Here is a 24137-nt window from a genome sequence, read left to right as displayed (position 1 = left end):
CAGATTCAACATATGCAGGATTGTAAGCCCATAGCTACTCCCATGGAGCCGGGGCTGAAGCTTACAATGCATGAAGCAGGTGAATCATTTGATGTCACACTCTACAGTCAGGCTGTTGGATGCCTCATTTATCTCTGCAATACACAACCTAATATTCAGTTTGCAGTTTCTCACGTGAGCAGATATATGCACAGCCCAAAGACTATGCATTGGCAGGCTGTAAAACGCATCTTCCGTTATTTGCAAGGTACCAAGTCTTTTGGCTTGATGTTTCCTAGGGGGGGTGACTCGCAGATGCATGCCTACAGTGACTCAGATTGGGCTGGAGATTATGACACTAGGCAGTCCACAAGTGGCAATTGTTTCTTTTTGGGCAAAGCTTGTATTTCTTGGTTGAGCAAGAAACAATCTACAGTGGCTACCTCTTCATGTGAAGCTGAGTACAGGGCAGCTTTCACAGCGACAGTTGAATGTGTTTGGCTACGTCGTTTATTTGCTGATCTTCATCTTTCATTGGAGGGTCCTTCTCCAATTCTCACTGATAGTCAGAGTGCTATTGCAGTGGCAAAGAATCCTGTGTTTCATGCTCGCACGAAGCACATTGAGGTTCACTATCACTACGTCAGAGAGAAGTTGCATGCAGGAGAGATCAGCATGATCTATGTGTCAACACATGACAATGTTGCAGACATTTTCACCAAAGCACTTCCACGTGAAAAGTTTGAGGCATTTCGCAGTGCCCTGAACTTATCTCCTTTTGGATCATTTCCTTGTACATGACATTGGCACTGCAAGGGGGTGTTAGAATTATTGCTATAATTTAGCAGTGACCAATGCAATGTAATAAGTAGGTAACTCAGCCTTGACAAGTTAGGTATCAAGAAGAGTTGTCTCTATTGCTAAGCAGGTGTGGAACTATATGGGTCCAAGATGCGAATACCAAGGCCTATCAAAGGGGAGAGATTGTGGGTAATAGGGAATGAGAAATTGCCAAGGGTTGTGATATGTTGGAAAGGTCACCTCCCCATCTGTAAGCCCCCATATGAGGAGAGCATGGGGGGGGGGGGGGGACCTGGGAATAGCTCAATGGGTTCAGAAATCAAGGAGACCGCGTCCACCACCACAGTGTGAGGCAGCTCTCACAACACACAAATGCAGAAGATATAAACTCAGATCTGGAGATGTAGAGCAGATAGAACAGCGAAGTATGCCTCATAAAAGCACTACAAATCTGAGTTACAGGAAGCGTTGCTAGGGAACAGAAAGAGTAGGCTAAGCAGACTTTGATCATAGACACACAAGTAAATTAAGGAGGGAAATAAACTTGGCATTCAATATGTAGTTGAAACATAGCAAATTTATCATTCTCATTTCAACCCTTAAAGATGTTGGAAAGGTCACCTCCCCATCTGTAAGCCCCCAAATGAGGAGAGCATGGGGGAGGGAGACCTAGGGCAAGGTATGCCTAGAGAAAGGGGACAGCCACTGTACGGATCAGTACGGGCTGCTGCAGGGCAGTGTACGGAAGGTGTGCAGGGTGCGCCAGGGTCCGGACAAGAGCTGAGCAGAGGCGGATCAGTAGCAGCATGGAGTCGCACTGTTGCAGCAGGTATTGGGCAGCTCTATGGCCTGCAAACAGGGCTGGCAGATGACGGGGAAAGCAGTTCAAAGGGGCTGGGCCCTGCATGGAACAAAGGGCTGGCAAAGGGCCCTAAATAGGGCTGGATAGGCAACCAACCAGCCAACCATCTGGTCGGTTGGTTAGGGCTGCTACAGACCAGCCAGTCGGCCCAATTAGGGCTGGCCGGTCGGTAGGTTCTGGATGGCCTTGTGTCCTATATAAGGAGGGCCTTTGTGCCCTCATAACTCATCATCTGGAGCAGCCCTCTGACAGCAGACAGGAGCAGCAAGCAGGCTAGCCTTGGGCCTATCCATAGGAGGAGAAGGTGACCCTGAAGGAGCTGTAGACTGAGCTTGAGTGGCAGCCCACCTAGGAAAAGCCTTCTACTGCTCCGAAGCACTACTGGAGGAAGGTTGATAAATCACAAGTAAATCTTCCTCTTGTTGAAGAAGCTCAGGATTGCACCCTTGTTAAGCACCATCAGTTTCCTTCTACTCAGGATATGGATGTACCCCTTGCAGAAGGGATTTTACAGGATGATATGCATGCTCTCTCTCAGGATGCTGCCCCTGCTCTTACTCAAGTTGATCCTCAGAATGAAGCTCAAATGCTAAACCCTGCTTTATCAGATGCAGCTTTTTCATCGGAAGATACAGACGTTGATTTAGCTTCTCTGCCTTTGATGCCTGTGCCAGAGTTTTCTTCTGTCCGGGATGCAAAAGTACCTTTTTTACTGGAATCTTTTCATCCCATGTTACAACAGGTTTTTGACCCTCTGGTTCAAAAATTTCGGGTACCAGCCTATATAAAGAAGAATCACAAGGGCAAAAAACAGCTTGTTTTTATTGATGGTGTGGTTTCGTCACTGCATCAGTTTTTACAGAGCAACAATTTGAAGCTGGAGGATGCTGTGTTTGATCCTCCTCCAGCTTGATATGTAACTTTTTACTTGGCTACCTCATGACTTTTGCTCTGAGGTTTTACTTGTAAATTTTTTACTTGAACTTATTGGTGGTTTTTTACCTCTTTTGAGGTTTCCCACACAGAAATTTAAAGATTTCACTTTTAAAAAAAGGTGTGTGTGTGTGCGTAAGACAATGAGAGAATGGTGTGGTGAGAGAGAAAGAGAGAGATCGCGTGCTAGCCCTCGTGATCCCATGCTACAGCTGCTTGTTTCTCCCGCAGTTTGACACCCTCGAGGTTCCGTTTGACGTCCGTTTTGTGTCCGTACGCTCTGTCCGCACAGTCCGTACAGTTTTGTACGTACAATCGGGAAGTCCGTACAGTTTGCCTGTCAGAAAAAAATAATAATATTATTAAATTTTTTAAAAAATAGAAAATAAAAAAATCGTACTGTCAAAAATCCGTACGATTTTCTCCGTACAACTAGGAAAATTCCGTACAATTTTGTACCTACTGTGCTTTCCTCCTTATAAAGCGGCTGCTTCCAAGCCTTTTCCTTAACTCGAATGGCGGATTATTCCTATGAGAAAACCTTTCACAAAGACAAGTCGGTTTCCAACAAGAAACAAAAATCGGTGATGGATTCAGATGGTTCCCTTCATGACTCTGCTGAGGCTCAGCTTGTTTATGAGGTTATGCATGAAGGGTTTAAACACACCCGTAAAGGTTGGAAAGATCCACTTCCCACCACTGGCATTATGGTGGAAGTCGATGATATATTTGATCCAGTTAAGGAGTATGCAAAGCATGCCATTATAAATATCTTCCCAGGACGGATGCCTGCTGCAGCAGATGTTGGGAATTGGTTGACTCGAACCCTGGGTGGTTCTTATGTCAAAAAAGTTCATTATGCAGCGAGGGGCTTTTTTGAGATCATCATGGCTGATGAGGAGCACCGTCAGGTTTTGCTGGAGCACTCTCCTTTTTTCTATGGCCAGTAGATCGTCCATGTTCTGCCCTGGTCTCCCACCCGGGATTATCAAGATTTCATTTGGCATCGTTGCCCTGTTTGGGTAGAAGTTGTGGATTTTCCTCAATGCTTGTCTTCTCTTCTACCTAAAATTGCAGCTTCCCTCGGTAAGGTGGATGCCAGTGCAAGCTGAAATGGTTCAGCCCTTGAATAAGAATGCAAATGCCTCTTCTGTGGTAAAAAACAGAGGCGTCAAACAATTTTTCTCTGTTCAAGACAAAGGCAAAGCCCCGGCTGTCTCAAATGGTAATGCTTCTTTTCCTATGCCTTTGTCCTCTCCACCTCAGGGGAAGATGAAAAAAATTTGACTGATGGATGGCAAACTCCTCACAAAGTGATCTCCCCCAGGCGACCTTTGCCTTCTTGGACTTGGAGTGGTGCATCCTCTCATGGGAAAACACCTGCTGAAAACTCTGGTGTTGGCTTGACCTCAACTGCTGTGACTGCAAATCGGACCTTGTTTCCTGAAGAAGAAGTTGCTGCACTTTTGTCCTCTCCTCAGACTGATGCTTCATCCCAGGGAAGAGGCCCGGACATTGAGGTGGAAATGCAGACGTAGACAGCCCGTTAGTTGCTGTACATACCTGTCCCATAACTGTAAATATGCTTGATCATCTGAAGTGTGTTACTCTCAATGTACAAGGACTGTGTGATGGTCGCAAATGGAAACTGGTCTGGATGGATATCAGGCAATTGTGGCCTGATATAATTGCTTTGCAAGAGCATAACCAGCATATGTATGCTCGTCAAATAGGCCATTTTGCTGGCAAGGATATGTTCTATACTGGAGAGCACTCCTTTTTTGGTGTGGCTTTTTTGGTAAAGCACGACCTTCAACCTGTTGTGGCTCTCAATGATCGCCATGGTAGATGGATTATTGTTCAATGCCTTGTTCAAGGGGAAATTTGTGAATTTGCATTGGTTTATGTCCCCCAATCTTCTCGTGATAGAGCTTTGATCTGGGCTGCCATGCATACTTATCCATGGCGACAACATGCCTTCATTTGTGGTGACTTTCATAATGCCCCTCAATCGGGTGACAACACCTCAGGGCACACTCATATGTTGGCTTCTGAAACACAGGCATGGTCTGAATTTTTGCTTCAGTTGCACCTGGTTGATCTCTAGACGGAATTACAGCCCATGCTTCCGGGTTATACCTTTTAGTATAATGCTCAATGTTCTTATCGGGCACGCTTGAACAGATGGTATCAGATTGATCCACAGCATTGTGATGCCTTTACTTGTCAAATTGGGGTTGATCATGCTTTCACACATTCGGATCATGCTCCTCTTTTGTTGAGGCTTTCCTTACATGAATTTCCCACTGACAGATTGCCTTGCCGAAGGCTTTTGCTGATTAATAATAGTTATCTGGAGCATGCTGACTTTAAAGCCTTTGTCTCTGATGCTATTCAGCCTCTCTCTCGTCAGATATGCATTGGTTTGGATTATTCCTGGCAGGCTTTTGTTGCTCGGATGCAAGCAGTTATTCGAGATTAAGGCAAATCCTATATGCAAGCCACAAGGGAGACTGTAGCACATGCCAAATTTACTTGTCAGAGTTTGACTGAGCTTGCTCATCTTCGCCCTTTGTCTTCAGATGAAAGCATGCTCTTATGTCAGGCTCAATTCTCTCGTGAATCCAATGATCGCAGAAAGCTTGCTAAATGGGAAACTCGATCCAGACAACGGGCATTTTTGGATAAAGGCTACTCTTCCAAGCAACTTTTTAAGAGTTTACACTACAAAAGACAGGTTGCCAATATCTGTCGGATCCGGATGCCTGATGACTCTTGGTCAACATCTCGTTTAGAGCTTGCTGATTTATGTGCGCAGCACTTCTCCACTCATTTTGGGCATGTGGATACTCTTTCTCCTCGGGTCGTGTCTGCATGTCAGCTTCTTTCGCAACATATTCATCCAATTCTGTCTGATGCTCACGCTTTGGAAGTTGAACATCCCTTCACTGAAAGGGAATTAATCAGCAGATGCTTGTGCCATGGAAAAAGGGTCTTCTCAAGCCGATTCCAAAAAAGTAGCTATGTGATTCACTTGGTGATTGGAGGCAAATCACGCTCATGCCAGTCATTTACAAGATCATTGCCAAAATGGTGGTTGATCGGATTAAAGGTTATTTGCATGATGGGTTGCATCCCTCCCAATATGGATTTGTTCCACGTCGCCATATCACAGATAACATTGCCAATGCTTATATTGGGATTGAATATGCCAAATACACCCAATAGGATGTTCTACTCTTGCAGGTAGATATTGCAAAAGCCTTTGACACGGTTCAATGGGATTTCATCTTGCAAACTATGCGAGCTTTGGGGTTTGGACAAAAAATGCAGCAGGTTATTTACTTGATTTACAGAGATAGCAATTCGGCTTGCAATATTTCTGGGGATATCTCTCATGAGTGGACTCTTCGTTGTTCAGTCCGCCAGGGATGCCCTCTCAGTGCTTTATTGTATGCCATTGCTACTCATCCTATGCTGCAATATATTGATCATCTTGTGGCTATAGGATCACTTCATGGTGTGGAATTGGATGCTAATCGCAGCATGGTTGCTCAAGCTTATGCTGATGATTCTGTCTTTACCCCAAAGAATACGCCCCATAATCTTGGTGCCTTGATGCAGGCCCTCTCTATCTATGGTTTGGCAACTGGTCTTCATGTTAATTTTCAGAAGTCTAAGCTGCTCCCTTTGCATTCCAAAGACTGGCATAGTCTATTATGGCCCGGGGATATCATTCCACCCACTCAGTTTGTTCGTCATCTTGGTTACCCTTTGGGGTGGGAACTCACTCTCCGACAACAAACTGATTGGGTTTTGGCTAAGCTTCAGAACAAGCTTGAGTATTGGAAACTGGCAACCTGACCTTTGCACGTTCGTCTTCGAATAGTGCAGTCCATCCTTGTGGCATATATTCAATTTTACTTGGCATTGATCATGTTCACTAAGGCAGATCTTACATCTTTCATGTCTGTCTTTATGGAACTCTTCTGGCAATCCAAACATGGCAGAAAAAGTCTCAGGCTGCTTTCGATGCATCACATTTGTTCTCCAAAGATGCATGGTGGATTGAACATCACGGATATTCATGTGCATATTCTTGCCCACAGGGGAAAAATGTTGCTGCAATTTCTGCAAGGTGATCAGCCTTGGGCTCTTATGATTAGAACTCTGGTCACTCATATAAGTATTTCTGCATTTGGTCATTGGCAACTCGATCACTGGGATTTCTTTTTTGACTACATTGATGGCACTTTGCCTGGATGCCCTTTTGTCTCCCGCTTGCTTCTTGACTAGACATGTTCTTTCTCATCTAGAATGGAATGGATAGCAATCTTTGCTTAGGAACTCTTTGAGAGCTGAAAGCATTCATTGGTCGAAAGTCTTTCAGCCTCCCTTGGCTTTACAGGAACCTCAACGTTCCTACTTTGTCTCGTTTAAAGGCATCACGTCGGTTGCTGATGTTATAGATGATGCTGGTACTGTGCTCCCCTTTTCTCTAGCGGCCACTACATATGGATTGGGCTCTCATTATCATCCTTTGTGGTGACAAATTACTTCTATGCTTTCGCCCTTTGTTCCAATTCCTCCTTTGGAACTCCAGGACCGACTGGAAGATTGGACTTTGACTTCTCCAGGGTCCTCTTCTCGTCCTTTAAGGCTATCTCAAATTACTGTACCTGCATTGTATAAAATCCTTTTGGCTCAACCTTGGGTTTCAGAGAAGGTGATTCTGTTTGGTGAATGCATCGCCCAGCCAAGTGATGGAGAAAAAGATTACAACAACTTTGGGCCTATAAAGTATCGCTTCGGCAACATGTTTTCTTTTGGCGAGTTCTTTTGGGAGTGTTTCCATCTGGACAGCAATTAGCTCATCGACACATTGCTCCTGCACTTTGCCATAGATGTTCTGCTTCTTCGGAGACTGTGCCTCACTTGTTTTGGCATTGTCCATGCTCTCGTGAGTCTTTTTATTTTCTTCGACAGCGCCTACGAGCGAGATTCCCATCTGTTCCGGTTGGGAAGTTCTTCTGGCTATTTGGGTTTCATCCATCCAGACCGGAGTTTCATCTTTCTTCGTTTGGTTTCGCTACTGGGCACTATGGACTTTATGGACGTATAGGAATTGTAAAGTCTTTGGTGATCCTACTTTCTCTCTATTTGGCTTTTTTAGGTGTTCTCTGCAACAATCTTTCTTTGATTGCTTGCAGACCCGCTACATAGATCATGAGGTCTTTTTGGCATATACTGAAATTTTCAGTTGATGTAATTATAGCACCTTTTTTGAGGGTGCTACTCATATAATATAATCAATCAAAGATTTCACCCAAAAAAAAAGTGTTTGAGAGAGTTGTGTGTGTGTCTGCAAGGGGGGGGGGGGGGGGGTGAGAGTGTGTGTGTGTGTGTGTGTGTGGTGAGAGGTGGTGGTGAGAGAGTGAGATTCTGTGGTAGCCCTCGTGCTTCCATGCTAGAGCTGCTTGTTTCTCCCTCAGTTTGACACCCTCTAGGTTCCTTTTGACGTCCGTTTTCTGTCCATATGCTCTGTCAGAAAATCCGAAAAAAAAAAATTCGTACTGTCAAAAATCCGCACGATTTCGTCTGTACAGTCAGAAAAATCCGTACAGTCCGTACAATTGGGAAGTCCGTACACTTTGCTTGTCAGGGAAAAAAAATATTTTACTGTCGAAAATCCGTAGAGTCAAAAAATCCGTACAATTTTGTCCGTACAGTCAGAAAATTCCGTACAGTCAGGGAAGTCTGTACAGTTTGCCTGTCAGGGAAAAAAAAAATCCCGTACTGTCAAAAATCCATAAGATTTAGTCCATACAGCCATGAAAACACCGTACAGTTTCGTACCTGCTGTGCTTTCCTCCTTGTAAAGCGTTGCTGCTTCCAAGTTTTTTCCTTAACTCGAATGGCGGATTATTCCTATGAGAAAACCTTTCACAAAAACAAGTCAGTTTCCAACAAGAAATAAAAATAGGTGATGGATTCACATGATTCCCTTCATGACTCTGCTGAGGCTCAAGCTTGTTTATGAGGTTATGCATGAAGGGTTTGAAGACACCCGTAAAGGTTGAAAAGATCCACTTCCCACCACTGGCATTATGGTGGAAGTGGATGATATATTTGATCCAGTTAAGGAGTTTGCAAAGCATGCCATTATAATTTTCTTCCTAGGACGGATGCCTGCTGCTGCAGATGTTGGGAATTGGTTGACTCGAACCCTGGGTGGTTCTTATGTCAAAAAAGTTCATTATGCAACGAGGGGCTTTTTTGAGATCATCATGGCTGATGAGGAGCACCGTCAGGTTTTGCTGGAGCACTCTCCTCTTTTCTATGGCTAGCAAATGGTCCATGTTTTGCCCTGGTCTCCCACCCAAGATTACCAGCCATTGATTCGGCCATTGATTCGGCATCGTTGCCCTGTTTGGGTAGAAGGTGTGGATTTTCCTTAATGCTTGTCTTCTCTTCTATCTAAAATTGCAGCTTCCCTCGGTAAGGTGGTATGTCCACCACGACCCAATGGAAATTCGAATCGCTTTTGCATTTTGTGGGATACATATCATCCCACTCCAACTTCATATTCGGTCACTGTGGGAGTACCTTTTACAAGCTCAAGTGGGGGCTGTTGGCAGGTGCTTGCTTTGAATGCAAGCAATTTGGGCACATGGCTTCACAATGCCCTTCCCAAGCTCCACGGATGCCACTGCAAGTTCAAAATGGTTCAGCTTTTGAATAAGAATGCAAATGCCTCTTCTGTGGTAAAAAACAAAGGGATCAAACAGTTTTTCTTTGTTCAAGACAAAGGCAAAGCCCCAGCTGTCTCACATGGTAATGGTTCTTTCCCTGTGCCTTTGTCCTCTCCACCTCAAGGGAAGGGGGAAAATTTTTTGACTAACTCCTCGCAAAGTGATCTCCCCCAGGCAACCTTTGCCTTCTTGGACTTGGAGTGGTGCATCCTCTCATGGGGAAACACCTACTGAAAACTCTGGTGTTGCCTTGACTTGGGCTGCTGTGACTGCAAATCGGACCTTGTTTCCTGCAGAAGAAGTTGCTGCACTTTTGTCCTCTCCTCAGGCTGATGCTTCATCCCAGGGAAGAGGCCCGGACATTGAGGTGGAAATGCAGACGTAGACAGCCCGTTAGTTGTTGTACATACATGTCCCATAACTGTAAATATGCTTGATCATCTAAAGTGTGTTACTCTCAATGTACAGGGAATGTGTGATGGTCGCAAATGGAAACTGGTCTGGATGTATATCAGGCAATTGCAACCTGATATAATTGCTTTGCAAGAGCATAATCAGCATATGTATGATGGTCAAATAGGCCATTTTGCTGGTTATGATATTTTCTATGCTGGAGAGCACTCCTTTTCTGGTGTGGCTTTTTTGGTAAAGCACAACCTTCAACCTGTTGTGGCTCTCAATGATCGCCATGGTAGATGGATTATCGTTCAATGCCTTGTTCAAGGGGAAATTTTTGAATTTGCATCGGTTTATGCCCCCCAGTCTTCTCGTGATAGAGCTTTGATATGGGCTGCCATGCATACTTATCCATGGCGACAACATGCCTTCATTTGTGGTGACTTTAATAATGCCCCTCAATCGGGTGACAACACCTCAGGCCACACTCATATGTTGGCTTCTGAAACACATGCATGGTCTGATTTTTTGCTTCAATTGCGCCTGGTTGATCTCTGGAAGGAATTACAGCCCATGCTTCCGGGTTATACCTTTTAGCATAATGCTCAATCTTCTTATCGGGCACGCTTGGACAGATGGTATCAGATTGATCCACAGCATTGTGATGCCTTTACTTGTTGAATTTGGGTTGATCATGCTTTCACACATTCGGATCATGCTCCTCTTTCGTTGAGGCTTTCCTTACATGAATTTCCCACTGACAGATTGCCTTGCCGAAGGCTTTTGCTGATTAATATTAGTTATCTGGAGCATGCTGACTTTAAAGCCTTGGTCTCTGATGCTATTCAGCCTCTCTCTCGTCAGATATGCATTGGTTTGGATTATGTCTGGCAGGCTTTTGTTGCTCAGATGCAAGCAGTTATTCGAGATTAAGGCAAATCCTATATGCAAGCCACAAGGGAGACTGTAGCACATGCCAAATTTACATGTCAGAGTTTGACTGAGCTTGCTCATCTTCGCCCTTTGTCTTCAGAGGAAAGCATGCTCCTATGTCAGGCTCAATTCTCTGTTCCATCTAATGATCGCAGAAAGCTTCCTAAATGGGAAAATCGATCCAGACAACGGGCATTTTTGGATAAAGGCTGCTCTTCCAAGCAATCTTTTAAGAGTTTACACTACAAAAGACAGGCTGCCAATATCTGTCGGATCCGAGCTTGATGGTTCTTGGTCAACATCTCGTTCAGATCTTGTTGATTTATGTGTGAAGCACTTCTCCACTCATTTTGGGCATCTGGATACTCTTTCTCCTCGGGTCGTGTTTGCCCGTCAGCTTCTTTTGCAGCATGTTCATCCAATTCTGATTGATGCTCAGGCTTTGGAACTTGAACATCCCATCACTGAAACGGAATTGTCTGATGCACTGAGATCCTGTGGCAGATGGAAATCTCCAGGATGGAATGGTCTCACTGTTGAACTTTTTCTTGCATTCTGGGATCTTCTTAAATTCACCTTGCTGCAAATGGTAAATACAGCATGGCAAAATCAGCAAATGCCTTTGTCATGGAAAAAGGGTCTTCTCAAGCTGATTCCAAAAAAGCAGCTATGTGATTCACTGGGTGATTGGAGGCCAATCACACTCATGCCAGTCATTTACAAGATCATTGCCAAAATGGTGGTTGATCGGATTAAACGTTATTTGCATGATGGGTTGCATGCCTCCCAATATGGCTTTGTTCCACGTCGCCATATCATAGATAACATTGCCAATGCTTATATCGGGATTGAATATGCCAAATACACGCAGCTGGATGTTCTACTCTTGCAGGTAGATAAGCCTTTGACACAGTTCAATGGGATTTCATCTCTCAAACTATGCGAGCTTTGGGGTTTGGACCAAAAATGCAGCAGGTTATTTATTGGCTTTACAGAGATAGCAATGCGACTTGCATTATCTTTGGGGATATCTCTGATGAGTGGACTCTTCGTTGTTCGGTCCGCCAAGGATGCCCTCTCTGTGCTTTACTGTATGCCATTGCTACTCATCCTATGCTGCAATCTATTGATCATCTTGTGGCTACAGGATCACTTCATGGCTTGGAATTGGATGCTAATCGCAGCATGGTTGCTCAAGCTTATGCTGATGATTCTTTCTTTACCCCGAAGAATACACCCCATGATCTTGGTGCCTTGATGCAGGCCCTCTCTATCTATGGTTTGGCAGCTGGTCTTCCTGTTAATTTTCAGAAGTCTAAGCTGCTCCCTTTGCATTCCAAAGACTGGCATAGTCTATTATGGCCCGGGGATATCATTCCACCCACTCAGTTTGTTCGTCATCTTGGTTACCCTTTGGGGTGGGAACTCACTCACCGACAACAAACTGATTGGGTTTTGGATAAGCTTCAGAAAAAGCTTGACTATTGGAAACTGGCAACATGGCCTTTGCACGTTCGTCTTCGAATAGTGCAGTCCATCCTTGTGGCATATATTCAATTTTACATGCCATTGATCATGTTCACTAAGGCAGATCTTACATCTTTCATGTCTGTCTTTATGGAACTCTTCTGGCGATCTAAACATGGCAGAAGAAGTCTCAGGCTGCTCTCGATGCATCACATTTGTTCTCCCAAGATGCATGGTGGATTGAACATCACGGATATTCATGTGCACATTCTTGCCCACAAGGGAAAAATGTTGCTACAATTTCTGCAAGGTGATCAGCCTTGGGCACTTATGATTAGGACTCTGGTCACTCATATCAGGATTTCTGCGTTTGGTCATTGGCAACTCGATCAGTGGGATTTCTTTTTTGGCTGCACTGATGGCACTTTGCCTGGATGCCCTTTTGTCTCCCGCTTGCTTCTTGACTGGAAGCATGTTCTTTCTCATCTGGAATGGAATGGACAGCAATCTTTGCTTGGGAATTCTTTGAGAGCTGAAAGCATTCACTAGTCGAAAGTCTTTCAGCCTCGCTTGGCTTTACAGGAACCTCGACGTTCCTACTTTGTCTCGTTTAAAGGCATCACCTCGGTTGCTGATGTTATAGATGATGCTGGTACTGTGCTCCCCTTTTCTCTAGCAGCCACTACATATGGATTGGGCTCTCATTATCGTCCTTTGTGGCGACAAATTACTTCTATGCTTTCGTCCTTTGTTTCGATTCCTCGTTTGGAACTCCAGGACCAACCGGAAGATTGGACTTTGACTTCTCCAGGGTCCTCTTCTGGTCCTTTGAGGCTATCTCAGATTACTGTACCTGCATTGTATAAAATCCTTTTGCCTCAACCTTGGGTTTCAGAGACAGGTGATTCTATTTGGCGAATGCATTGCCCAGCCAAATCGAGGAGGAAAAGATTACAGCAACTTTGGGCCTATAAAGTACCGCTTCGGCAATAGGTTTTCTTTTGGCGAGTTCTTTTGGGAGTGTTTCCATCTGTACAGCTATTAGCTCATCGACACATTGCTCCTGCACTTTGCCATAGATGTTCTGCTTCTTCGGAGACTGTGCCTCACTTGTTTTGGCATTGTCCGTGCTCTCGTGAGTTTTTTGATCTGCTTCGACAGCACCTGCGAGCGAGATTCCCATCTATTCTGTTTGGGAAGTTCTTCTGGCTATTTGAGTTTCATCCATCCAGACCGGAGTTTTATTCTTTTCTTCGTTTGGGTTCGCTACTGGGCACTATGGACTTTATGGACATATAGGAATTGTAAAGTCTTTGGTGATCCTACTTTCTCTCTGTTTGGCTTTTTTAGGCGTTCTCTTCAGCAATCTTTCTTTGATTGCTTGCAGACCCGCTGCATAGATCATGAGGTCTTTTTGGCATATACTGAAATTTTCAGTTGATGTAATTGTAGCACCTTTTTTTGAGGTTGCTAACTCATATAATATAATCAATCAATGATTTCACCCAAAAAAAAAAAAAAAGTGTGTGTGTGAGAGAGTGTGAATGGTGTAGTGTGTTATAGTCTCAGGGTGAGAGAGAGAGATCCTGTGCTAGCCCTCGTGCTCCCACGCTGCAGCTGCTTGTCTGTGCCTCAGTTTGACGCCCTCAAGGTTCTGTTTGACGGTCGTTTTGTGTCCATACGCTCTGTCAGAAAATTCGGGAGGGAAAAAAAAAAATTTGTACTGTAAAAAATCCGTACGATTTTGTCTGTACAGCCAGGGAAATTTCGTACAATGTTGTCCGTACAATCTATACAATTTTGCCCGTACAGTCGAAAAAAACCGTACAGTTTTGCTGTCGGATTTTTTTTCTGTACTGTCAAAAATCCGTAAAATTTTGTCCGTATAGCAAGGAAAAATCCGTACAGTTTTGTACCTGCTGTGCTTTCCTCCTTGTAAAGCGTTGCTGCTTCCAAGCCTTTTCCTTAACTTGAATGGCGGATTATTCCTATGAGAAAACCTTTCACAAAGACAAGTCGGTTTCCAACAAGAAACAAAAACAGGTGATGGATTCAAATGATTCCCTTCATGACTCTGCTGAGGCTCAACTACGTTATGCATGAAGGGTTTGAAGACACCCGCAAAGGTTGGAAAGATCCACTTCCCACCACTAGCATTATGGTGGAAGTGGATGATATATTTGATCCAGTTAAGGAGTATGCAAAGCATGCCATTATAATTTTCTTCCCAAGATGGATGCCTGCTGCAGCAGATGTTGGGAATTGGTTGACTCCAACCCTGGGTGGTTCTTATGTCAAAAAAGTTCATTATGCAACGAGAGGCTTTTTTGAGATCATCATGGCTGATGAGGAGCACCGTCAGGTTTTGCTGGAGCACTCTCCTCTCCTCTATGGCCAGCAGATGGTCCATGTCCTACGCTGGTCTCCCACCTGGGATTATCAAGCATTGATTCGGCATCGTTGCCCTGTTTGGTTAGAAGTTGTGGATTTTCCTCAATGCTTGTCTTCTCTTCTACCTAAAATTGCAGCTTCCCTCGGTAAGGTGATATGTCCACCGCGACCCAATGGAAATTCGAATCGCTTCTGCATTTTGTGGGATACGGATCATCCCACTCCAGCTTCATATTCGGTTACTGTGAATAATGTTTCCATGGCAAATATCCATTGGGAGTTTTTGCAAAAAGGAAATCAAGGCTTCCAAAGATGTGTGGCATGCATGTCCTTTCGTTCATATATGATGTGCATCAAGACTGCAGACTCGGAGGTACATGCGTATGACCTGCTTGAAACTGGGCCCTTCATCCATGTTGAAAATGATCTCATCTCGTAGCAGATACTAAGATTTATTTCTTCAGGTGTTGGGTGCTGCTCTGGAACATCACGTAACAAAATGATCAAGAGACGGAAGTAGTGGATCGAGGTGACCATTGCTAGATCAGGGACTTCTTCACTTCATACTTGTTGATGTAGTCCTTCATTTGCATTATAATTTATAAGCTTGTAGGGAGTGCCAACGGGACGAAAGTTGAAGGGGAGAAATTATCAAGTGGGGGCTGTTTGCAGGTGCTTCCTTTGAATGCAAGCAATTTGGGCACATGGCTTCACAATGCCCTTCCCAAGCTCCACGGATGCCAGTGCAAGCTGAAATGGTTCAGCGTTTGAATAAGAATGCAAATGCCTCTTCTGTGGTTAAAAACAAAGGGGTCAAACAGTTTTTCTCTGTTCAAGACAAAGACAAAGCCCCGGCTGTCTCAAATGCTAGTGCTTCTTTTCCTGTGCCTTTGTCCTCTCCACCTCAGGGGAAGCGGGAAAATTTTTTCACTCATGGATGGCAAACTCCTCGCAAAGTGATCTCCCTCAAGCAACCTCTGCCTTCTCGAACTTGGTGTAGTGCATCCTCTCATGGGAAAACACCTGCTGAAAACTCTGGTGTTGGCTTGACCTAGGCTACTATGACTGCAAATCGGACCTTGTTTCCTGCAGAAGAAGTTCCTGCACTTTTTTCCTCTCCTCAGGCTGATGCTTCATCCCAAGGCAGAGGCCCGGACATTGAGGTGGAAATGCAGACGTAGACAGCCTGTTAGTTGCTGTACATACCTGTCCCATAACTGTAAATATGTCTGAAGTGTGTTACTCTCAATGTATAGGGAATGTGTGATGGTCGCAAATGGAAACTAGTCTGGATGTATATCAGGCAATTGCAGCCTGATATAGTTGCTTTGCAAGAGCATAATCAGCATATGTATGCTGGTCAGATAGGCCATTTTGTTGGTTACGATATCTTCTATGCTGGAGAGCGGTCCTTTTCTGGTGTGGCTTTTTTGGTAAAGCACGACCTTCAACCTATTGTGGCTCTCAATGATCGCCATGGTAGATGGATTATTGTTCAATGCCTTGTTCAAGGGGAAATTTTTGAATTTGCATCGGTTTATGCCCCCCAATCTTCTCGTGATAGAGCTTTGATCTGGGCTGCCATGCATAATTATCCATGGCAACAACATGCCTTTATTTGTGGTGACTTAAATAATGCCTGTCAATCGGGTGACAAACCTCAGGCCACACTCATATGTTGGCTTCTCAAACACAAGCATGGTCTAATTTTTTGCTTCAGTTGCGCCTGGTTGATCTCTGGAAGGAATTACAGCCCATGCTTCCGGGCTATACCTTTCAGCATAATGCTCAATCTTCTTATCGGGCACGCTTGACAGATGGTATCAGATTGATCCACAGCATTGTGATGCCTTTACTTGTCAAATTTGGGTTGATCATGCTTTCACACATTCGGATCATGCTTCTCTTTGGTTAAGGCTTTCCTTACATGAATTTCCCACCGACAAATTGCCTTGCCAAATGCTTTTGCTCATTAATAATAGTTATCTGGAGCATGCTGACTTTAAAGCCTTGGTCTCTGATGCTATTCAGCCTCTCTCTCGTCAGATACACATTGGTTTGCATTATGCCTGGCAGGCTTTTGTTGCTCGGATGCAAGCAGTTATTCGAGATTATGGCAAATCCTATATGCAAGACACAAGGGAGACTGTAGCACATGCCAAATTTACTTGTCAGAGTTTGACTGAGCTTGCTCATCTTCGCCCTTCGTCTTCAGAGGAAAGCATGCTCTTATGTCAGGCTCAATTCTCTCTTCAATCCAATGATCGCAGAAAGCTTGCTAAATGGGAAACTCGATCCAGACAACGGGGATTTTTGGATAAAGGCTGCTCTTCCAAGCAATTTTTTAAGAGTTTACACTACAAAAGACAGGCTGCCAATATCTGTCGGATCCGGATGCTTGATGGCTCTTGGTCAACATCTCGTTTAGAGCTTGCTGATTTATGTGTGCAGCACTTCTCCACTCATTTTGGGCATGTGGATACTCTTTCTCCTTGGGTCGTGTCTGCACGTCAGCTTCTTCCGCGACATATTCATCCAATTCTGTCTGATGCTCACGCTTTGGAACTTGAACATCCCTTCACTGAAAGGGAATTGTCTAATGCACTGAGATCCTGTGGCAGATGAAAATCGCCAGGATGGGATGGTCTCACTATTGAATTTTTTCTTGCATTCTGGGATCTTCTTGAATTCACCTTGCTGCAAATGTGGTAAATACAGCATGGCAAAATCAGCAGATGCCTTTGTCATGGAAAAGGGTCTTCTCAAGCTGATTCCAAAAAAGCAGCTATGTGATTCACTTGGTGATTGGAGGCCAATCACGCTCATGCCAGTCATTTACAAGATCATTGCCAAAATGGTGGTTGATTGGATTAAAGGTTATTTGCATGATGGGTTGCATCCCTCCCAATATGGCTTTGTTCCACGTCGCCATATCACAGATAACCTTGCCAATGCTTATATTGGGATTGAATATGCCAAATACACGCAACATGATGTTCTTCTCTTGCGGGTAGATAATGCAAAAGCCTTTGACACAGTTCAATGGGATTTCATCTCGCAAACTATGCGAGCTTTGGGGTTTGGACCAAAAATGCAGCAGGTTATTTACTGGCTTTACAGAGATAGCAATGCGGTTTGCATTCTTTCTGGGGATATCTCTCATGAGTGGAATCTTCGTTGTTCGGTCCGCCAGGGATGCCCTCTCAGTGCTTTACTGTATGCCATCGCTACTCATCCTATGCTGCAATATATTGATCATCTTGTGGCTACAGGATCACTTCATGGCTTGGAATTGGATGCTAATCACAGCATGGTTGCTCAAGCTTATGCTGATGATTCTTTCTTAACCCCGAAGAATACGCCCCATGATCTTGGTGCCTTGATGCAGGCCCTCTCTATTTATGGTTTGGCAGCTGGTCTTCATGTTAATTTTCAAAAGTCTAACCTGATCCCTTTGCATTCCAAAGACTGGCATAGTCTATTATGGCCCGGGGATATCATTCCACCTACTCAGTTTGTTCGTCATCTTGGTTACCCTTTGGGGTGGAAACTCACTCGCTGACAACAAACTGATTGGGTTTTGGCTAAGCTTCGGAAAAAGCTTGAGTATTGGAAATTGGCAACCTGGCCTTTGCATGTTCGTCTTCGAATAGTGCAGTCCATCCTTGTGGCATATATTCAATTTTACTTGCCATTGATTATGTTCACTAAGGCAGATCTTACATCTTTCATGTCTATCTTTATGGAAATCTTCTGGCGATCCAAACATGGCAGAAAAAGTCTCAGGCTACTTTCAATGCATCACATTTGTTCTCCCAAGATGCATGGTGGATTGAACATCACGGATATTCATGTGCAAATTCTTGCCCACAGGGGGAAAATGTTGCAGCAATTTCTGCAGGGTGATCAGCCTTGGGCTCTTATGATTAGGACTCTGGTCACTCATATCAGTATTTTTGCGTTTAGTCATTGGCAACTCGATCGTTGGGATTTTTGGCTGCACTGATGGCACTTTGCCTAGCTGCCCTTTTGTCTCCCGCTTGCTTCTTGACTGGAAGCATGTTCTTTCTCATCTGGAATGGAATGGACGGCAATCTTTACTTGAGAATTCTTTGAGAATTAAAAGCATTCACTGGTTGAAAGTCTTTCAGCCTCCCTTAGCTTTACAGGAACCTCGACGTTCCTACTTTGTCTCGTTTAAAGACATTACCTCAGTTGCTGATGTTATAGATGATGCTGGTACTGTGCTCCACTTTTCTCTAGCAACCACTACATATGGATTGGGATCTCATTAACGTCCTTTGTGGCGACAAATTACTTCTATGCTTTCGTCTTTTGTTCCGATTCCTCCTTTGGAACTCCACGACCGGCTGGAAGATTGGACTTTGACTTCTCCGGGATCCTCTTCTCGTCCTTTGAGGCTATCTCAGATTACTGTACCTACATTGTATAAAATCCTTTTGCCTCAACCTTGGGTTTCAGAGAGAGGTGATTCTGTTTGGCGAATGCATCGCCCAGCCAAGTGGTGGAGGAAAACATTACAGCAACTTTGGGCCTATAAAGTACTGCTTTGGCAACAGGTTTTCTTTTGGCGAGTTCTTTTGGGAGTGTTTCCATCTGGACAGCTATTAGCTCATTGACACATTGCTCCTGCACTTTGCCACAAATGTTCTGCTTCTTCGGAGACTGTGCCTCACTTTGGCATTGTCCATGCTCTCGTGAGTTTTTTTATCTGCTTCGACAGCGCCTGCGAGGGAGATTCCCATCTGTTTCGTTTGGGAAGTTCTTCTGGCTATTTGGGTTTCATCCATCCTGACCGCAGTTTCATCTTTTCTTCGTTTGGGTTCGCTACTGGGCACTATGGACTTTATGGACATATAGGAATTGTAAAGTCTTTGGTGATCCTCTTTCTCTATGTTTGGCTTTTTTAGGCATTCTCTGCAACAATCTTTCTTTGATTGCTTGCAGACTCGCTGCATAGATCATGAGGTCTTTTTGGCATATACTGAAATTTTCAGTTGATGTAATTGTAGCACCTTATTTTGAGGTTGCTAATCAAAGATTTCACCCAAAAAAAAAAATGTGTGTGTGTGTGTGTGTGTGTGTGTGTGTGTGTGTGAGAGAGAGAGAGAGAGATGAGAACTGTCCCCATAACTCATCATTAAAGTAGACGACCCTTAAGGTGATTATTCCATAACCAATCGTATGACACTTTCATGTAATCTTAAATAAGATGTTGAAGTAAATACATGCATGGTTGAAGGACAAACAATGCAGCATAACCCAATTTTAGAAGCTCACAGCCTCACAAACAATGTATTAGAATGAAGCGGAAATCTGGACATCAACATCCAAAAGGCAATTGCAAGGAACAAACAAACATTGAAGCGCAGCATCTGAAAATTGAGCTAAGATCTAATTGAGAACCGCTAAAAATGCAGTAGCCTGTGAATTTTAAAGACTGCTGAAGGAACAGAACAACTGTAACTTAAAGAAAAAACAAAATTTAAAAGTTGACAGACAAGAGATAAGGAATCATCAGCCAAATTTTGCTAGACCATCCACAAGCAACAGATCAAGAAGAGATAAATACCTTGTCCTTGTTTCCTTAGTACTTTCTGATGTCTCTCCTTGACGCAACGCCAAAGTGGAAGGTCTCAAGTGTGGCCTTGCCAAGTCGATAATAGATTCACATTGCTCTTTATTTGCAAATTTTGGAAATAGCAGTGCTCGTGGACTCCAGCTTAGTACCTGGCATAAAAACACATATGAGTCAGTTTACCAGCCCTTGAAAAGTACTCACAATACTGTGATGTTTATTATTTAGAAACACCCTAATAAGATGATGAAATCCATTGCAAAGCTATATGCAACAAGATCTTAAAGTGCAGACTCGTATGTGTTGAGTAAAGAATCATCAGGAATATTAAGTCCACTTTATTTACCAAACACACCCTCGTGGATGAATGAAGCTTCTCTATGAGGCAAAATAGAAACAAGCAGCTCATTGTTTAATATTCACGGGTTCTATCGCACTATATTAAGCAAAGGCATTCATTTCTATAACCAGAAAAATAGCAACGCCTTCAGATAAATAGACGTTTAGCAATTACAAGATTCATCATGTCACAGAACAAAAACATCAGCCTGTCTTCATGGGCCACGCCTGCAATTTCTCACAGATTCAGAGCAACAAGCCCCATGACTTGCAAGAAGGTCAATACCTGGAAAGGAACCTGGGTAACAAACTTGTCACCACTTTCTCCGTACTGGGTCAAGTGTAGATCTTCTTCAAAAAACTCCAAGGACTTTCGACCTCCTACAGCCTGTTCTTTTATCAATGTATTCTGCACCAGAGCATATATTTCAATCAGGATAAGAAACAGTCGGAGGGGGAAATCAGAAGGGAATATTGGTGTTTTCTTTTGGAAGGGCTGGAAGAAGAGGGGCAGGGGGACATGCGATATCCCAACAATTTAAGGAACCACAACAGCAACTATGAAGCAAAGTATAATGCAAAAATTATTTTGGAATAACTGAAAGCACTAGGAAGGGCCTGGAATCACAAAAGGTTTTACACGAAATAAAATAACACACTTGCCCTCACATGTTGTATAGAGATAGCTCTTTGTCTAATGGGAAGTGCCAACTGTGTGAGGTGGGCCATTGGATGCTTGCAAAGTATTACGGGGCAGCCAAGGGCCAATTGGGCTGGGAATTTGGTCTAAGCAGCTACAGAAGAGTGGGAGGAAAAGGACACCAATGCACTGTCCCTATCATTAAGCCCAGTCAGGCCGGCTTGCTGCAGTTGGTCACAAGGTGTGGACACTCAAGCATGGTAATGTGATATTAGTTCAAGGCATTTGTAAGCAGCATGACAACCATAGAGAGTTTCAAAGCTCCTACCACCAATGAGATGGGGGCTATATTGGTGCGGTAGGCTCCTACGAACATGTTCAATGGGAGATGATGACAAGGTCCTGTTTGCTTTGTGCAACGGTAAAGTCAAAGCAAAGGTGAAGCCCAACAAGAGCAAGCTCAAGAAAAAGAATGGCATCGATTCTTCTCAGATAGTGGGAGCAAGAAGAATAATATATGCTTCCATGGTGATAAACCTGGACACTGTATATGGGATTGCAAGAAAAAGGCAAATCAGAACATGGAGGAGGAGAAGGAAGAGACTTAGTCATACATGGCACATACCGCGGTCAAGAAGCCTTCCTAGGGTTTGCTCATGGTGTTGAGCATGAGAGCACTGAGGCAAGGTATGCAGACAGTGGTGCGACCATGTTCAAGTCCGACACGGGCAGAGGTCCATGCACCTACAGATCTTGATTCTTTTGTGAAGATGGAACACTCACTTAATGGAACTCAGAATTTGCTGTCATCAATGGAGATAAGGATGAGGCAAGACGCTTGGGGTTGGAGCATGATGATTCAAGAGACATCAACTGCAACATCATTTCAGAGTTAGAGAGGAATCATCAGGTGGATGGGCTTCCATCAATGGTGACCACTTCGGACAAAAGCCTGTCTGCTATGATGGCATGTAGCATCAGAACAAGTCCCACTAGAAACTACATGGCTAGCCATGACCCACAAGTTAATGGACTCTGACAATGGTGGGGAGATTAGCCCAGGGTTAGTACTCTCTTTGGATTTTATTGGTAGTTCAAGCAGACTGCTTTATGCACGTCGTTTGTCTCAGTGTTCTCAGATGCTAAGAGAATGGAGGGTGAATATCCTTGAAACAGGCAGAGGGAAGGCATTGGTACGTACTCCAAGATGATTGTGGAGGTGATCACAAGCTGAAAGACAGCAACGGGGTTTGAGGGGGATTGTGCAATCATTGCAATAAAGGATGGGATGCATGCAGTCATCATGATGGTGAGCAAAGTTGCAATTTCAGATGGAGATGCATCTCCAAGTTAGAATTCATGCAAATAAATAAACTTGCTAAATAAAGAGAGCAAAACAAGTTCTCAACTACAATTGCCAACGTCATCTACTTCCACCTACAAATTGTTATCTTTCAAGACATAATGTGGATGATCAATAATCTTATGGAAATTGACTTGGACAATCACAAAAACAAGCCTATGAAAACCGTGTGATTCATCCTCCTTGTGAAGACAGCTTGGGGACATGTAAAGAAGAACATAAGTATCTAAGAAACCTATGCCTAAAAGCGAAAGGCAAATGATTACTTATTTACAATACTCTTCAAGGTTGAAATGTAACAAAGACCACCAAAAGTCACATACACGCATGCCAAGATAATGAAAGGGAGACTTAAAGAGAGGGCCACAATTGAATTTTTGATGTGGTCAATTAACCATAGTCTATGATCAATATTAGAAATGGCACTTAGAAATAATTTAATCTTGAGCTCAATTGAGCCTCTTTTAAGGGTTCGTATGTATTATGTCTAAAGGACTCACAGGCACTTAGGGCTCCATCTATAATTGGCCAATCAACGGAAGTCCATCCCTTGGGAACCATCTTAGAGCATCTTCCCTGCTCTCCAAACACATGCTTAAGATGAGTCCATGCAGCATGAGCAGTCTCACATCCATCAATGTGATGAATAAAGGAATCACTCAAACCAAGAGCAATTATAGCAAGTGCTTTTTCATCTTTTGGAAGCCATGAAGCTTCTCCTTCTCTAGTCGTAGGTTTAGTTTCTTTTCCATTTGCTACCTTCCATATTCCCTTTTTCATGAGAATAAACTTCAGTTTTGTTTGCCAAGTGTGGAACCCCTCTCTTTCAAACTTATCTATTTTCAGTTTGGAAGCCATTTTGGGAGGTCTTACCAATTTAATGGTAGTGCCTAGTCCTTTTACAAAAGATCAATCCTTCTGAACAAAGAAATCACCTTCACCATATAGATGCAAATTGCAAGATAAGAATTCAGAAAATCCTAATTGTTTGACATATGCATAACCAGTTGGTTTCTCCCACAACCTCTTAACTGGGGTCTTCTTTACCTTTGTAGTCTTCTTGGCACTTGAAGAAGAAGATTGAGAATTTGGCATTTTGTCAAGAAATCAATTGAACTTCAAAGAGCATTCTCTGATCTGAAAAAGAAATCTCTGAATCTCTGATTTGAATTTTAACTCCTCAAGCATCAACTTAGCATTTAGTGTATAGTCAAGAAATGCTTGCAAAAACAGAGTAACCTTGGAGGATTGCTACCTCACACCACAAGGCATCAACCTGAGGGAATTTGCTGCGCAATTAATGGTCCTAGGAGTAGAAGACTCAGTGCAAGTCTTAGACCAAAAGAAGCTTCACACCTCCAGGGGCAGTAGCATCTTCTCCACCTCTAAAAACCATGTCTTCTTGAAAAACCCAACTAGTTTTTCTATAGCTTCTCCTCATTTCTTGGACCATTTGCTCTCTAAATTCACCAGCAAGTAGCCCATAGGGTCGCCTAAGTGCAGCTCATACCGTTTTTGAAATGGTGGCTCCAGCAAGCTGTATCATCAGAAATGGCACGGGATAGGATGAGTGTAAGCACGGGTTGTAGAGGCCATAATCCTTCAATTCCTCTCAGATGGAAGGGCGCCCTAACTAGGGGAATCTACACCTGAAAGGGCTGGAGCAATGGTGGCTTGTAGGA

The 24137-nt window shown here is 43.7% G+C and overlaps 1 protein-coding gene across 1 annotated transcript in view; it reads right to left on the bottom strand.

Moving 5' to 3' along the window:
• The window catches only part of LOC147885183 (putative prolyl 4-hydroxylase 9), a 101636-nt gene that overhangs the window by 51983 nt on the left and 25516 nt on the right, over positions 1-24137 (bottom strand). Inside the window, exons 3-4 of the mRNA XM_087397487.1 lie at positions 20739-20861; positions 20108-20265 (exon numbers count right to left, since the gene is read on the bottom strand). Of these exons, the coding sequence (XP_087253613.1) occupies positions 20108-20265; positions 20739-20861 (281 nt within the window). The remainder of the gene's footprint in view (positions 1-20107; positions 20266-20738; positions 20862-24137) is intronic.

Source organism: Dipteris shenzhenensis, chromosome 26 (assembly GCF_047967505.1).
Source record: "Dipteris shenzhenensis isolate YYH24624 ecotype China chromosome 26, Dip_SZ_1.0, whole genome shotgun sequence".
NCBI lineage: Eukaryota > Viridiplantae > Streptophyta > Polypodiopsida > Gleicheniales > Dipteridaceae > Dipteris > Dipteris shenzhenensis.
Note: the sequence above shows the minus strand (reverse complement) of the source record. Positions and strands in the feature narration are given on the sequence as shown.